Source organism: Dermacentor andersoni, chromosome 8, assembly GCF_023375885.2.
Source record: "Dermacentor andersoni chromosome 8, qqDerAnde1_hic_scaffold, whole genome shotgun sequence".
NCBI classification, from domain to species: domain Eukaryota; kingdom Metazoa; phylum Arthropoda; class Arachnida; order Ixodida; family Ixodidae; genus Dermacentor; species Dermacentor andersoni.
Window position 1 is genome coordinate 47,732,738 of NC_092821.1, and position 18,049 is coordinate 47,750,786.

General features: G+C 45.1%; 1 protein-coding gene across 1 annotated transcript; it reads right to left on the bottom strand.

Annotated features, from left to right (window-relative positions):
* Positions 1-13,819: 13,819 nt before the first annotated feature.
* Positions 13,820-15,101, bottom strand: LOC126526165 (uncharacterized). Its single transcript, XM_072284062.1, has 2 exons — positions 14,562-15,101; positions 13,820-14,154 (listed from the first exon to the last, which is right to left on the bottom strand). The coding sequence occupies exons 1-2, from the start codon at positions 15,099-15,101 to the stop codon at positions 13,840-13,842; spliced, it is 855 nt and encodes a 284-aa protein (XP_072140163.1). The 3' UTR covers positions 13,820-13,839.
* Between the last annotated feature and the right edge of the window lie 2,948 nt (positions 15,102-18,049).

Here is an 18,049-nt window from a genome sequence, read left to right on the forward strand (position 1 = left end):
TACACGAGCATGCGCTCTTATGTTTTAGTTGCTAAGCCAAGCGATCAGATATTGAGCAGATTTTCAATTTCCTGGGAATAAAATTACGCCGGCTCTCCTCCTTGAAATAAAACCGATACAGCCGAAATTGCTCACAACACGTACACAGTCCAACGGGCGTGCGGCAACGAACTAAGGTGTGTTAACGGCGAGGGTGTCAAATTGAGAATAAAGGAGTGCTTTGCGCAAGGACAGGGACACGGCCATCTGTCAATCACGTGTCAACGGCCATATGTCAGCCAACGTGTCTGGTGGTCGTGGGCTATCGTGTCTCTGAGAGAGATAATCGAAGGAGCGGCAGAAACTGGTGCGCGGAAAAGAAAAAAAGACAAAAGAAAATATTAAAATGGAATAAATAAATGAATAAAAGAAAAAAGAAACTAAACGAAGAAAGAAACGAAATTCTCTAAGCAACTGAACTGTTTGGTCGCTTAGTGGTTTATCGCAGGACTGCCGCTCCTTTTTCATGCTTTGTACGGCTAATACTGCTATTGCGGGGTTAGGCACACAACGCTGCGCCTAAGAATTTTGGTGCCTACGATGCGCCAAACTCGGAGGTTATACCTCGGCGGTTATAAGAAACGTAAAAGCGTATGTTATCAGAAAAAAAAAAAAGTATCCTTTCGACGTAGCTAACGGAAAGTTCTTGAATTTCAGGTGAACTGATATTGGCGTCGAGAACATAGCGTGGCGTCGTCTGGCGGTATCTCTCCGTGATGTAAAAAACACGTACTCACTTGATGCGGATTGCAAAGTGTTCAACGTCTCCTGGAGCTCAGCCCGTTCAGCCACCGTTGTTTTCGTGTCGCAAGCATTGAATGTGTGCGTCTTACCTGCAAACAACCTGGTGTGCAGGCCAACAAAGGTATCTAGCGAGTCGACGTACGGCGTCGTGCACTCTCGTCGGTGCATGTGCACGCGGCGCCATGGCGCAGCGTCTGCAGACATCCACCCATCAGACATCCAGACATCCACCCACTCGTAGCAATTGCTACAAAGGAAACCCACTTTATTTACTTACGTACAATTACTTCCCTCCACCTTGTGGGTTTCCGCAGAACTACTACGTCAAACACTTGCCTTTTCTTCGTGTAGTCGACAAATTCGACTTCGCCCTGCCATCTGCTAGCCGCCTGGTTAGCTCAGATGGTAGAGCGGCTGCCCCGGAAAGGCGGTGGTCCCGGGTTCTAGTCCCGTATCAGGACGAATTTTTCTTCAACTATGAGGCTTTTTCGTTCGAGGAACCCGTTGGGTTTCCTTTGTAGCAATTGCTACGAAAGGGTGGATGTCTGATTTTTCCTTTATTCATTACTTCTTGTTGTGTGTCACACGTTAAAAAATACAAACACTTGGGCGAGGGGTTCGCACTTGAAGAGCCTGAGTGCATATTTCATGCTTTAGATTGATTCATTTTATCTGTTATGGCACACTTCAAAGCTGTGCTGTTTGCTTCGTTCTCTTCTTTTTCATGTTAGCCAGCACGACGTTACACAGGGTATCGCAGCTAACTGTAGCCAGAGCTTAAAAGTATGCGAATGTCACGTAGCTGGCCAGAACAAAGGTAATGGTATTTGCCATGGCTTGGACATACTCAAATAGTATTTTTTTATTTCGCCTAATTATATTATTAATCTTAATTAATGAACTTCATTTCGATGGGGGCGAAATGCGAAAACATCCATGTACTTAGATTTAGGTGCACATTAAAGAACCCCAGGTGGTCGAAATTCCTGGAATCTTCCACTACGGAGTGCCCCATAATCAGAAAGTGGTTTTGGCACGTAAAACCCATAATTTAATTATTGAAGTTCTAAAATATGATAATTACATTCAAAGTGTCAATGAAAAAATTGTAGAGCAACATGAAAAACTACCGATACAGCTTCCTGTTGCTCAATACGTGTTGGATGGATGGATGGATGCAAAACTTTAATAAGGTCCCCGCTCCCACGTTGGGACAGTCAGGCCTTGCCCGACCGTCGCATCGTGGGCCCTCTGGACAGCCCATAGTTGCGCCCCGGCATCGGGGCTCTTGATAGTGGAGAACCACTTGTCCTACATAAAAATGTTTTTCCGAGCCCGATAGAATCCCGCGAATACATGCAAAGTGCCTCGATCGGCCAGTCCTGCGGCAATATTGCGTAATTTTGCTCGGCGACGATGTTATCGCCCTCGGACTTTATACAGAACTTCACGGCGATGGCGACGGCAGAAATGCGCTTGGAGTGTCCATATAACTGCTATCGCAATAAAAGCTTTATGTAATGAAACCAAACTAAAAGCTTCACAAAGGCTAGCAAATCATCAGGCATCACACGTTGCGCGTAGCCTCCCACAAGTTATGCAACCCGAAAGAAATCAGCCGCGAGCTCCCAATTCAGTTCCCGATTCCGGCGAAGCTCGGTGTACGTTGGACGGTCCAAGGGCCACACAGGAAAGTTCTGCGATGGCAGTGCCTCGGGAACAAGGCACCGTCTTTCCCAGCTTGGCGCGAATGAACGTTGTAAATTCTAATACGTGCAGTCCCGGGAAGTTCCACGTCGTACTAACCGAACATTTCAGTTTCAACGCCGTAGACAAGATCTACTTCGCGGAAGTGCTTGCTACCCACGCGATAATGAATGTTGGGCTGCTTCCCAATTCTCAGCTTTATCAACCACGTACCTTGCTGCTGCTTGGTTTCGGGATACGCATAATAGCTCGCGCTGGGCTCCATCGAATACCTTCGGCACAGCGGCACCTTGCAGTAAACCAAGCTGAAACAATAAGCGAAATTACTGCCTTCGGTATGAAAGGCAGCGAGCAGCGCTGACGTGGCTGGTGGCGGCAAAGCCGAGTCACGTGATATCGTTTACTACGTCACAGCGATTGCAGCGCCGGTCTCTCCTGTGGTGGCCCTCGCGGCCAATACCATTTTTTGAAAGCGTTGCTCAACGAGTTACGCTAGCACACATGCAGTGAAGTTCAATGGATGGCCGAAGGAGCCATGTACACAATCTGTGAGCATGCGCAGAAGGACGCGCGGGTAACGACGTGAAAGACTCTATGCCTACACGACATATCCCCCCCCCCAAAAAAAAAATCATAAAAATGGCCGGAGGCGTTATGTCCAAGATTCTTGGACTTGACTCCGTCTAAAATCAATAAATATGCAGGTCTTAAGACAAAATGACATTTTACTGCGGTGAAAGCTTCATAACGGCGACAGAAATCACAATTTGCGCGATACACAATACAATTATTTAGGGACGAAATTTTACTAATTAGCTTTATTCCTTTTTTTAGGGGACATGTCATAGCGTACTGAAAGCAGCCAGTAGTGGTTGCATACCAGTTCGCAATAAATTGTGCCTGGCATGAGTTTCCAGAAATTGGAAGTAAGCATATGCAATTAAGTGCGTTGCTGTTTCAGATATTGTTTCTGCATGCTCTGCAGCAACATTGTGTACATAAATATGCTGACTGCAACAGCAATACATTTCATGGCATGTTTTCAGTGTGTGCTACTGAGACCATATTGCGGCAGAATGGCTTCCAGCAAATGTATATGCAGCACTGATAGAACAGCTCTGCCGATAACCACAGGTAGGTATTTACACGATAATGTTCGTACTAACGACTACTGTGGAAATTCTGCTGTGATTGCTATAATCTAGTTCGGCAGAAATCAACATTCCAACTCAAGTTCTCAATTTTTAGTATTCAAGGACAGTCCGGATCACAGGGTATAAGTCACTTTTGCCGCGTTGCTACTTTTTCAGCGCAAGTCATTTACACAAGGCAGTTTGCAGAAATTAGTATAGAAGGCACGATGCATTATAAAAGTTCTACCTTTTGAAATAAGTTGGTACATATACTTGGTAATTTCAAGATTAAATGTGTAAAAGACAGAATATTTAGTGAAATTTCACAGTATGCTGCGTATGTAGAGGTGAATTCACTGTACAAAGGTTGGACTTTCAACATATTTTGTTCCTGCGGTCTATGTTGAAAGAAAGCTTTCTGAAAACAGTATGATGCCATCATCATATTATAGCGAGATTTCTAATAATTATACTTTGCACAAGTGGCAAGCACATCTCAGAATTCCTACGCATTTCTGCATGCAACATTCTCTGTATCAAAGCGAAATTTATGGAGGTATGAGGCGGTCACACCCAAATTATGGAAATTACGTGTATAGCAACTGTGAGAAGAGAAGCTGACAAAAACATTCAATGAAAATGACACGATTACTTTATTTGGATATACAAAACATGGCAACTCAAAGTTTTCCTTTCACAAGGAAAAAATACATCTCGCCTTGCTCTGTTTCTTTTTTCTTCACGGCATGAAGCAATAGTGAAGACCTTCGATCACAGTGCGGCGTGGCATCACACATTTATTTCTACAGACACACCAGGAATGATGCAAATAGACATAAATGTTGAAGGTTCGTGTCCAATATGTCTATATACAAAAACATATAAGGTTTAGACTACAATAAGGAACACGATTGCATCCCTGTTCAGAGCACATTCATGTACGCTTGCAACCACCATTAAAAAATTATGGGGTTTTACGTGCCGAAACCACTTTCTGTTTATGAGGCATGCCGTAGTGGAGGATTCCGGGAATTTCGACCACCGTTCTTTAACGTGCACCTAAATCTTAGTAGATGGGTGTTTTCGCATTTCGCCCCCATCGGAATGCGGCCGCCGTGGCCGGGATTCGATCCCGCGACCTCGTGCTCAGCAGCCCAACACCATAGCCACTGAGCAACCACGGCGGGTGCAACCAGTATTCAGTTGATAATTCTCCGATCTCCTTTCTGGGCAGTGGAGCCAACAAGGACAGGATAGCAATCTTACAATCTGATAGTTGAGTTACTTAAGAGGAAGCTTTAGCTCGGGCCCAACTCCGACGCGGCCTATTCAAATACATGTAAAACGCAAAAACGCTTTTATGAGATAACCCCTGGACCGATTTTGATGAAATTTGTTGCATTTGAGAGAGAAAGTTAAATTCTAGTGACTGTTGGAAGCGGAATTTCGATTTAGGGCTTGAATTTTCTTAAAACGATTTTAAAGTATTTGACCGTTTGAAAAAAATAGAAGCACGAAGTTTACAAATTCATAGCTCTGCATCAAGAACTGATATCGCGGTTCTGTAAACGGCATCCATTAGATCATTCAAAGCGGACAAATTCATTATGTCATTTGACATCTTACGTGAATTTGTTACGTTGGTTACAACGGTTTTGCAAAAGTTATATTTCCCTATGATTAAAGTTTTTTTATATTCATGTGTAACATATCAATTTTGTCCGCTTTAGATGTACTATTAGATGCAATTCACAGAATTATATTATCATTTTTAGTGGTTGAGTTACAGGGTTGTAAACTTGATAGTTTCGTTTTCTGAAAATTTTCGATTTTTGCCAATTTTTAATAAAAAATTGACGACCTAACTCAAAAATTCGAAACCAACAGTCACTAGATTTTAAACTTTTCTTTTAAATGCAACAAACCTCGTCAAATTTGGTGCAGTGGTTGCCGAGAAAAACGAATTCTCCTTTTACATGTATTTAGATAGGAGCACTGGAGCTAAACCTTCCTCTTAAGTCGCACTGCAAACAGCTATGAACATGTAATGAAAGAGGCATAAGTAAACCACAAACAGATAAAATATTTCCACAGAGCATACAATTAGGCACGCAAAATTTGAGTATGTTCTATCAAGAAAATTTTAGTAACAATATAAAATCAAGATTATTTAATTTAAAATATATTAATCAATTCAAACTAATTGATGCAAATTATTTCCCAAGTAAGTTCGTACTCCAGGCTAGTACAAAAAACAACGCAAGAATGAGACAGTTTAACACAAGTAACGCAACATCAAGTGAATACAAACTGAATTACTGCTATTAGTAATGTTTCATTAAGGATAGCTTACAATTCATTTGAATAATTCATTCTAAAAATTCATTCGTAAAATATCAGCACGAAACACCAGTTCCGTGTATGAGGTCTAATGCTGTGCGTACGTACAAAAGTGCAACATATACTCGAGCTTTAAGGACAACCAACACGCTGACTAATAGAGATACAAAAAACCCGTGTATGAAGCGAGCAAGTAGTTCGCTTCAATAAAATTGAGTAGCATAAGCATGAGCAAGAATTGACGGTGATATATACGACACACACACACACACACACACCAGCAAATAAATAATTGAACAATAAGCATTGCTTACCTGGGTCACTTTTATTCCTGTCTTCAGAATTCGTTACAGTGGTCACAACATAAGCGATGCTGACCACTCTCACGTTAGCGAAGAACTTTTACCATTGTCCATCGGCAAGGCGGCTGCTTGCAGCGGCCACGCAGTGCGCCAAACATGTCGCTGCTCCACGGCGGCATGGCTTCTTTTCAGCGGCTCGCGCACCTTTAGGAATCTTTTTGGTAACTGTACCACGCGTCACGAGCGACTCAGACACACAACACGCTTAGTAAGCGCACGCCACCGAATCGCATAGCGTTAAAATGTGATTAAAGCAATGAAACAAAGCGCGGCACGACCATTTAAAATGTACCGCATTGGTGATACACTTCCCGGCATGCTTCTCGAGCGCTACAATAACGCCGAAGAGACGTGCCTGCGCTCTTGTTTGGCTGGAGCTGAAGCGCGTTTAATTATGGCATCTATCATCATCATCATCAGCCTGGTTACGCCCACTGCAGGGCAAAGGCCTCTCCCATACTTTTCCAACTACCCCGCTCATGTACTAATTGTGGCCATGTCGTCCCTGCAAACTTCTTAATCTCATCCACCCACCTAACTTTCTGCCGCCCTCTGCTACGCTTCCCTTCCTTTGGAATCCAGTCTGTAACGCTTAATGACCATCGGTTATCTTCCCTCCTCATTAAACGTCCTGCCCATGCCCATTTCTTTTTCTTGATTTCAACTAAGATGCCATTAACTCGCGTTTGTTCTCTCACCCAATCTGGTCTTTTCTTATCTCTTAACGTTACACATATCATTCTTCCTTCCATAGTTTGTTGCGTAGTCCTCAATTTAAGTAGAACCCTTTTCGTAAGCCTCCAGGTTTGTGCCCCGTAGGTGAGTACTGGTAAGACACAGCTATTATACACTCTTTCTTAAGGGATAGTGGCAACCTGCTGTTCATGATCTGAGAATGCCTGCCAAACGCACCTCAGCCCATTCTTATTCTTCTGATTATTTCCGACTCATGATCCGGATCCGCGGTCACTACCTGCCCTAAGTAGATGTATTCTCTTACCACTTCCAGTGCCTCGCTACCTATTGTAAATTGCTGTTCTCTTCCGAGGCTATCTATCTATACAGCGCAAGTAAAAATAATAATTAAGCTACAGTTCCGTCAATACGTCACATAAACATATATCAAAATTATATTTTATGGTTTAAAGAGGTTGCTGTTCGTCTTTATTAGTATACTTTCTCTCTGCTCATTCGGCCGGCCGCCATTGTGGCCTCATACCGTGAGCGCTCGTTCATCTTTCTACGAGACCTTACTGGAGCGGCTGTCACCCGCTGTCATGTGAATGTAGCGGCGTCTTTCTCGCATGTTAGTGAACGGGCAAAAGTGGCGCGTGTCTGGCGTTCTCTAAGGAACCCGACATTTGCTGAAATTTAGGAACCAGCCCTTCTTATGCATTAGATGTGAAAAAAAAAAACACGGCAGCGTATTACATTCCGTTGCAGTGTACAGTAAGCCTGTTTACAAACATTTTTCTGCCCTACAATGTAGTTATTGGGGCTGCTCGACGCTTTTATCCTATCGGTCGTAGGGCTTTTACAGTATACCCCTGCCGCGTGCGCCCCTCAGTGTGCTTTCTGCTGTCAAATGTTGTCGAGCTTCAAGAGAAGATATAACAAATGCGAGGAAGCATTGATACCCAAGGAAATAAAAACAATTATTGGGTGCAAATGTATATTCAATAACAATAACGCATCACCGTTTAGTTTTTGTGCAGGTAGGTTTTGTTCTTCAGCCCGAAATGCCTGCAGTTGTAGCGGGGAGCTTTCCACGACACTGAGCCGTATATAACTATAATTCGTGTCACATCATTGCCAAAATATTCTCCGATGTACGTTCATTGTTTCTGTGGCTTGCTTTTAGATTATAACAACACGTATGCAATATAGATCATTGACCACTGAATTGCTGCTGGTTGACTTCAACATGCGCTTGTGGAAGATGTAAACTGTATTTTTTTATTTTTTACATTGCGAAAGCAAAGATTTCGACTGGCACCAATAACATTTTAGTTTAGTCCAACCTGGCGCCGTCTCGCAGCCCCACACCATATTTTACATGGCAGTCCTGGCTCAAAACATGTCAGGATAGCAATACGACGCAATAATTAGCAAACTTCCCATCCATTCGATACGCCCCCTGAGCCACGAATTACTTTTTTTTATAAGTTCCAATCTGAAGGTTACGAGACATTTGGCGCTGCAGTAACATTTAAAGTAGCTGCTTTGTCACATGTAACCCCTAGCCACAATGGAATTTAACAAAAACACAAATATCAAGTTCTATCAGTAACCTATTCACCAGTATGTTGTCGGGGTCTTGCAATTGAAAGTAAACTTAAAAATTAACGTGCTAGGAGCGTACGGACGGGAGAAACAGGGATCCGCACATGCCGGGGCGAGGAGCAGAGCGGTGTGACGCGCTGGTTCGAGGCTACGTTCTTCTTCGCCGATAAAGCGAAGGATTGCGCGCCCTTACAAAGTGTCTCGCACGTTGCCGGCTGCTTGAACAAGTATTTTAACCACCGGGAAGAACTCTTTTTCGATTCACGATGCCACCGTGCTCCCGTGACCAGCGAGACTGGTTGATAAGCAGTGTGCGCAGCATGAAGTGAGTCTGTGCTGACACTGTAACACATGCATGCGAGTGCCTCTACAACGTGCTTACAACTTGCGTAATTGCTTTACAGTCATAACGGGGCTGAATGGAAGCCATCGACATGCCCGAAAATTTCCAGCGTGCACTTCGTTCGCGATACGACGTTTTCGTCGTATTGGCGTGCCACTCATGCGACGTATTGGACGTCTTCGTCGTATGCGTCGACAGTTGTTCTTTTTTTTTTTCCGTTGGCCTACGGCAAGGTGAATGCTGCAGCCGGGGACAGAATGTCGCACAATCAACGCGCGCGCCGGTTAAGTTTATGATGCACGCGAAAACAAACTTTATAGCGCTGCTAACAGAGTAGGGTATCGCTCTTACATCGTGCAGTGCACTCTTCGAGAAGAAAAAAAAGCTCTCAAGAGGGTAAACGTTCGGCCAATATGCAATGTAAATAATTTACCGAACCTGCCCGATTCTTGTCGAACATGTCATGCACATATGTCATGACACGTCATTCTTTTCAGGCATGTGATACATGCATGCCATTGATGTCACGTCACTCGTCATGACGTGCTCTACGTGCGTGTCATTCATATAATGACGTCATGTATCCTGTGTCATTTATGTTATGCATGTAAGGCGTCATGCGTACATGCGTGGCATGTACTTGTTTCATGCGTGTACGTTACACATGTCATGTCTGCATTTCCTGTCATTTATGGTGCCGTGCGTGCAAGCCATTGATGTCACGTTATGTCATTCGTGTCATTACATGCCATTCAGGTCACGTGATGCATAGTATGGAAGCGGCGGATGGCGATGTTGATGGCACTGAAGGTAACGAAAAAATGGCATCCCTTTCGTGAAGCTGGCATCTTAGTGTAGCGGCGGAACTTGACTTTATCTTATACCACGAGATGGCGCTCGGTATGTAGTGGCGACTGCCATCTCGCACTCATAAAGGGAGACACAACAAGAAGAAGAAGCATGTGCTTGCTGCGGCCGAAACGATGTAGCATGTTTTATTATAATACGAAGATATCTGCCCAGCGGTCGATTGAGGCACCTCTGGCCTCCTTAAATCCATTGGGTTCAGCGAGAGCATGGGGAAAGTAAACGTGTCCTCAATAGAGATTAGTAAAATGCGACTGGAAGATTGGTGGGAGAAAAGTAGGGAAACCACAAACAACATAGGCGACCACAAATAAAGTTCACAATACGGGTTCAGGAAAGTTTGGTTATGGAAATTTATCATGGTTTTTTTTTAACATAGGTAGGACATTCGGCAATATAATAAAGAAATGCTTGATGGCGCTACCCACCACCCCGTTCCAAAGGGGGCACTCATCGCATCTATCCGAAAGGAAAAGTTCCGCGCAGCTCTGCGCCCTATGAAAGCATATACAGGGACACTACATCGATCTCGAGTCACTAGACAAACGTTTCTTGTTTTTACAGCGGCAATACAGCGAACGGGCTCATCTCGGCAGCTGCAACCGCAGCTACATTTGCACGATGTGGGTGGAGTGCGCGCTGATGCTCACGTGCTTTTGTCGGGCTGTGCTACGAGGCGCGCACTTACTATTTCCTGCGTCAGCCTGACCGATGAATAGTAGCCACATCCAAATTGGGCATTGTAAAGTGCTGTCATTAGCTTAGTAAGAATCGATGTCTTCGAAGGCGTATAGCCACGAGACGCCAGGTGGCGCGCGCTCTGGAATGTAAGCGTACGTGTGGTCTGACCTTAAGTTTAACGTAGTTCCAGGCTGTGGGAGTGTTAGAAACTAATAAAGATAACGAAACCCAGTGGCCGCGACACCGACAAGCCGTGTGACCGATTTTTCATTCGCACTGGGGCGAACGCGGCCGATCGTGCGTAGACAATAGGCGGCTTATTCCAGAAATACGTAACTCTTATCGACATTCGAAACGCAGACTTTCGGCCATTGTAGCCGGTTAAGTTAACTGCGTCAATAAATATACACACAAACAGGAGGAAATAGCACCACTGATCCAAACCCCCTCTCGTGATTGACTTTAGATATCGTCCAACAGCAGCCGTTGATGGGAACTTGCGTATGATGGCATATGCAAGACGCCTGCAGCTTCGAAACGAGTGAGGAGAACGCTTCATTTGAAAATAGAAGATTGAGAAAAAGATGAATTCGCGGTCTCCTTATGAGCGCCATATACCGCAGGCGACTGAGAAGTTTGTCTGAGATGGTCGCAGCAGCGTATGCTGTCCGCGGATGTCTTTTTTTTTTTCACCAAACCAGAGCCCCTTAAAAATAAAGAAACGCTTACGAGTACTCTTCTATGTGGAACCTACTTCTGAGCGAACAATACCTGTGGGGTTGGCCAATGCTAGTAGATTTTAATGTTTTCAGCAGCGTAACTTAATAAAGCGGCCAGCGATGAAATATACAGATTTAATGGCAGCCTTTCGTTTGCCCAATTATTGACGCACAATTTGTGGCAAAAAGAACTACACCCTGTGTGTACCACGTCCTGTATATATATGTGATATATATAACGGACGTACGTAGGATATGTGTGTGTGTGTCTGTGTGGAGAGAGAGCTATAAAAATGCCGTAATTCTAAATAGCTATTTATTTACCGATGCGCAGAAAAGGCGCACTTCCAGAGTTTAGGACTGCCCAGACAAGTCATATCGTTTGCAGATGCTTCCGTTTCATCAATTCAATAGGCGATGGTGCAGGAAACTCGACCTGGGGATGTATTCTGTTCTGACTGGGCAAGGTGGCACGTGCGCGGCAGCGAGACGTACGTGACGTCACAGCCGACCAGCAATTCAACACCAAACGAAATGGACATGTTCACTAGGTGGACTCTTACAGAATACCTCCCCTATAGCGCAATGCTCGTAACTGTGCTAACTGTACACGCACTGTACACGCACACACACAATCATATATGTACGGGTAGATTTTTTAGAACGTACTGGTCTTTATAAAAGACCAGTACGGTCTTTGTGCGGTCTTATAAAAGACCAGTACGGATGGTGCACCTTTATAAAAGGTTATCCCTTGTCGAGCGCAAGAAGCGTACGCACAGACCGTGGACCATGGTGAGCGGCCACAACTCTCGCATCTGCTTCAGAGTGCGTCAGCATTTCTGAGTGTGGTACATGGAAAGAAAGCGCCATCATCCCTGATAAGCGATAGGCTCGACGTACGCTTGAGAGCGCTGCATTATGATAGCACAGTCACGCGCTTCTATTTCATATTTCGCGCGATTTCCTTAAGCGCCGCCGAAATCATCACGTAGCATGTATACGTTACCAGTAAAAAATGAATAGATCATTTCGGAACCCTGTCTACGCTAAAACAAAACGCACTTTGGATGCGAAAAATTCTAAATAATGGATATCAGGTAAATATCTGATAAACATATATTGAGGAGCACCAAATGAAGGCATATTATATGTCGATGCTTTCACCAGCTGCGGTTAACCGCTTAAATGTTTGGTTCAAGTGCCGTGTCATATGCTGTATACACCCTGTATACAGCATATGACGCTGTATTCCATGTCCGCACGCTTGATTCCTGCATGATTCCATGTCCGCACGCACACATTATTCTTGACGGTGCCGCTATACGTTTTTGTCTGTACTGTTGTGTAGCAGAGTGATATCGTTATCGTTCCAGGCCGTTGTAAATTTATTTCGTGTGCAAATAAGTACACGGTTTAGCCAGTGCTGTGTAGGTATGTGTATGGGCCGTGTCTTTCTTGTGTGTGCGCGCCTTTCCTCGTCAGCAATACAAGTATCCCTACACTCAATTCTTCCAGAGTTGGGTACGATGCAATACTGAAGGCCAGCGCGAGAAACGTGTCGTGCACCAGTGGCGTAGCTAGAAATTAAAGTGACGCTTGCTTTGCTTCTTCCTCCGAATTTCCCACTGCACGCCACGTCGGGGGATGTTTCAGAGCGTGTGTATACATTTTTTATATATATGGAAGGAGCGTGGCAGATGATATACATGGAAGGAGCCGCGAGAAACTCGTTCGACGTTTGCACCTCGTCGAATGTGCACAATGCCATCTGGAGCTCTTGGGCGTCGCCAAATTAGCCTCTTGACAGCTTTAAAAAACTTTATACCAAGGGTGCAGGGGGAGAGATGGCACGGAATAGGCACGAAACGGGGAACTTCGCTCGCAGGCGCCATACAATGGGGCAGCTCGAGTCACGGTTGAGTGCCCGCCAATTCGAAATATATCAGGCATTTCGGGGAATTCGTTCTAACGAGAGGCACAGAAAATTCCAAACTGACGCGATTCGGCCCATTTCGGGCGGCTATCTTCTCCATCTCATCTCATCATTCATTCATCTCCTCCATCTTCTCCATCATCTTCTCCAGCGTCACGAGCTGGTCTAGAGTGCGTGCCCTAGTCGGGACGGACGACCTGTGATCCCACCGATGAGAACGTCATGACTTTCTATGTTTTTATTTGCTCAAACAAATTGCATGCCTTAAGGGAAACGCGATAAGTATGTCCGCTTGGCTTCTGCTATTTATAAATAATAAACAGCCTGCAAATATGTAAAGCGGACGCAGAACCGTGTGGTAGCTTTGCCGCTATGGTACACAGGCTCAAGGTCGCGCATGTACTCCCCACCGCGCTACCTGCATTCCGACGGGGCGAAATAAAACACGCTCACGTACTTAGATTTAGGGAAACGGTAAGAGAACGCCATCTACCTGATTGTGATGTGCATACGAAGACGCGAGTTGCACACGAGGTCGAGAGCCACAAGTCGAAGAGACTGATAGGCTACATCGACACACTGCCAGACAAGATGTGCGTTTGCAATTTTTTTATTTCGGATTATTTACAGAGAATATTTACACTATTTACATATCACAGGTAGCAGATCAGGATGATATCACAGATCAAGATGACTGCACAAAGGCCACCAGCGCCTTGAGATCCACTTTGCATGAAGAGTACGTCTGGGTGCAGCCAGGCATGCCGTAGGACCTGCCCTGCCTGTAGGCTTTCTCGAAGTCGACGAAGGCCGAGTCTCTGCCCACGGGTCCGAGACTGCGCATGAAGGACGCGACGCGGCGGCCGTATGGACCGTAGCTGGAGGCATCCGCGCTGACCTCGCACGAGAGCCGCAGTATACAGCGGTCCCTATCCAACTCGTGCACCAGGTTGACAGCGTCCTTGATCACCTGCGGGTCTCCTTCGATGCTGCGTCGGCCCTGCAAAAACATGGGAACAGGCGTTAGGCTTCAGAATAACTTCGTGCGGTGCGTAACACTGAATAAGCGATGCTTCTATCTTATAGATCACCGTTATAGATCATCTATAACTGCATAAGCAAGTGAAACGTTGCCTCCCAACATTTCACCGAAATTCCCTGGCCTTCAGCAAGTGAAGGCCAGAGCGAGGTGACCGAAAGTGGAAGCTGCTTTTGAGTATCGAAAGGAAATCATTGCGGGCACGCAAACGCTAACACTAGATCAAAAGGAGGGACTACAGCACGTATTCATTATTGTCATACTCGCTTGAATGTGTAGAAGCTGTAGAGGCTTTACAGTACGTTAACTGTACAAACGCAGATACAAAGAAATGAGGACATGTAGGAACAACTGATGTGGCTACTTACGCGCAAGGTTGCCGTCTGCTGAGACTCCACGTTGAGCAAGGGGCTCCTCAGCGTTCCAGAAGCATGCAGTGCGGATCCCTTGGTTCCCTTGACGCTCGCCGAGCCCCGCGTCGAGAAATTGACCTTGGCCGAATCGAAGTGGCTGGTGGCGTTCGCGAGCATGATGAAGTCCTTGACGGGCAGGCGGAGGGTGAGCGGCCTCTGGACTCGGCCCCCGAGGAAGTACGGCAACGCAGCAATAGGCACCGAGATCGTCGGACCGGAGAAAATGCTCTTGGGCTTGGGGAGCGGCACGAAGCGATCGGGCAGCTTGCTGCTTTCTATGCCGGCGCGCAGGCCAACACCGTAGCGACTCACGTTCCACCAGCCGAGCATGCCGAGGATCTTCATGGCGAGTGCGAGCTTGAGACCGGCGATGCCACCGAGACTTGTGATCGCGGTGATCGGCAGCAGGGCCAAGCTGGTCAGGAACAGGGCGTCGGCGCCCCCCGTAACGTAGAGCGCAAGGACGGCTGCAGTGAGGAGTGTAGACGGCTTCATCTTGATGGCTAGCTGGAGAGCTGTGGTTGTTGGCCAAAGAAATGTGCGCTTTTAAAGGATCTGTTCCCTTTGTTAGGGAGAAAGAGGAAGGAGGAAGGAACACGTGATTTTGGGCGCCATCATGACGTCGCTGGCAATTTTCACTTTCCCCTCTGTCTCACCTTTACCCCTTAACCCCTCTTGTGCCCCCTCTCGTGTCCCATCTAGTGTCCCCTCTTGTGTCCCCTCTTGTGTCAAGCTCGCTTCTGTCTATCGTTCCCCTCCCCTCGTTCCAAGTAGTACGCGAACAACCATCACCAGCTAGCCCAAACCCGTACCTTCTCTCACTTGCGCTGCCTTCCCTCTGCATACAATAGCGATAGAGCGAGTCAGGAGCTTAGCATTCGGATTGAGTAGGGGAACATATTCTGAAAAGAGCAACACGTTTAAGCAGGAAACAGCGGGCAGGAAGGAAGCGCACTAGCGAAAAGAAAGATAAGGGGGGCAAAAAGTGAAAGGGAATAAAGGTCGACTAGCAGGGGTACGGCCGAAGGCAGGTTTCTCTTTTTCTAACAAACCGCAGTCAAGTGCTCATACCCCCTTTCCGTCTCCCACTGAGCAAGCAATACCCGTGAACTTCTTGCTCACCTCAAAGGATTTCCCTGTCTTCGTTCTACAGAAAAATGTCCAGACCTTGAAAACACTCTAAGAATAACTGCAGGCCAAGAAGTCAAACTCTAAAGCTAACCTGCAGAATCACATTTCTTTTGGGGAAATCAATCATTAAACTTGTAGTCGGGGATAGTCATACGCACCCTGAGTGAAAGGTCATCAAAAAATAAACGTAATAAAATATACAAGCATTTTTATTGCTTAAATTTGATGTGAAATATTGATTCAGAGGTCACACGAACTATTTATCTGCTGGTTTAGCGGCAATATTCACATATATTTAAACGAAATAATTAATACCAGCTGCATTAAATACAACTTGAATTCGTCATGTTTTTTGTGAATAATGATTTAAGGCTTTAGACCGTTACAATATATATGCAATGTTTTGAGCATTTCAGTTGAGTCCATAGCCTGACTGCCAGTGACGCGCCCGTGTAATTTCTGCACAAGTACTAACTCGAGCACATATTTGTAGTAATTGATATAAATTGGATGAGAAGGCAAAAATGTAGAACAATAAATCTTCCATTTGCGCATTGTACACATGAATATTCAAGAATGCCTTGTACGCACGGCATGTTTAACGGTGAAGAGAAACTGTTCGCGTGGAAATTAATTTTTTTTTTTGTTCTGATGTCACGCAGGAAATTCATCTGGCGTTCAAAGGGCCGATTGACAAAGCTATTTATTATAAATTCGGTCTCTTGCGCTGCCCTCGTACGTTCAACATGACCATTAGTAGGCACATAGTCTTGCCAATAGTTCAAGCGGAAGTACTTTGGGAATTATGGTGCAGATTTTGCTCTGACGCCATGGGATAGCATATTTGTTGCTATTCATCGGTGGAAACAACGCTTACGCAGGCCACGAATACGTGTCGAAACAGCATTTGCGCTAGTCGCATTAGGTGTAGCGTACTTTAATGAAAAAAGCGTCTGTGGGAAGAAGTACACAAGGCAGTTGCTGACAGGCAAATGAAATTTTTATTCCAAAGAAAAATGTCCATGAATAGAAAAAGGCCGGCCAGTGCATGGATAGACTCAGCCAACCGCACCTTCGAGCAAATCTATTTGGCAATTATTTATTCCCGCCTAGTTCGTCTCACTTGCACTGTTCACAAATGAGCGTTAACAAAGCCGCTGGATTGTACACTTTTCTATGTGTAGTAGTTGCACTTGCGCCATGCTTCCACGCTCTGCATGTGCTCACGCTGATTTAGAAGCAGGCCATGCATTTCTGAGTGGGCAGCCTAAGTTGTCCCTCGCCACAACGTTAATGTTATTATTTTTGCTTTCTTCCAATAAATGAAATTGTGCTCCACCGTCTCTCGTAGAACACATGATCGCTACTTGCTGTAGCGAGGACAAAAAGAAATATGTGCAGCAACATCTTGGTGATACCACGTGGTGTTCAGCCCGGGCTACCCTACGTAATGCCGAATTTGTCTGTCACATATATTTGGTGAACTGTTGTATGCACATTCGGTGGTCACTCTTTATACAGATAAAGTATTGTAACTTGGATGGAAGCTTGGACCAGCACGTGCAACATTTACACTGATGAAGCAAAGCAGTGAACATGGAACAAATGAAAGAGAAAACGTGGGGACACGAAAAAAAAAAAACGAATTCTTAGCAGCGCTTTTTATTGATTGAATTACCGTCCGGTAATTCAAATAATGTTCTATTCGCAAACAATCTTTTCGATCGCGATAACTCAGGTGAGGGCGGGCGAAAAACAATGGAAGTGCCGGGGTTAATATTCTCGTTTTGACGGATGCGACAGCAGCCTAAATGTCCGAAAACGCTATTCGGCCAGAAGAGTTGTTCCTGTGAAATTCTTTTGTTCAAGTTCTAATACCAAAATATTGAGCCAGGTAAGGGAAAATTGAAAGCATCTCCAGTGGTGCAGCTGAGATAAATTTTATTAAGCACACCAACTTTCTTTAAACAAAATAACATGCTTTCTTGCATCTGTCGACGGCAAAATGCCGTAGATTCAAAGAGCGCATTTCCTTTTTTTTTTTTCTCCTAGGAATTTTATACACATAATCCCAAAGTTTGTGAGTAGTGCACGTAAACTTCCAAATCTGACTGAGGTATTGGGTTAAAAATTTTTATTTATGCCGAGGCCTAGCACTGGATGGCCTAACTATGTTCATTGACGCGCACGTGTGTTCATAAGCCACGTGGTTTCTTTTCCTTCTCATTTTGTACGTTGTGATCGTGCTTTTCTACGACTAGAATTTTGCAAACGGTGGAGCTTATATGCATCATAATAGTAGCATTCAGGTA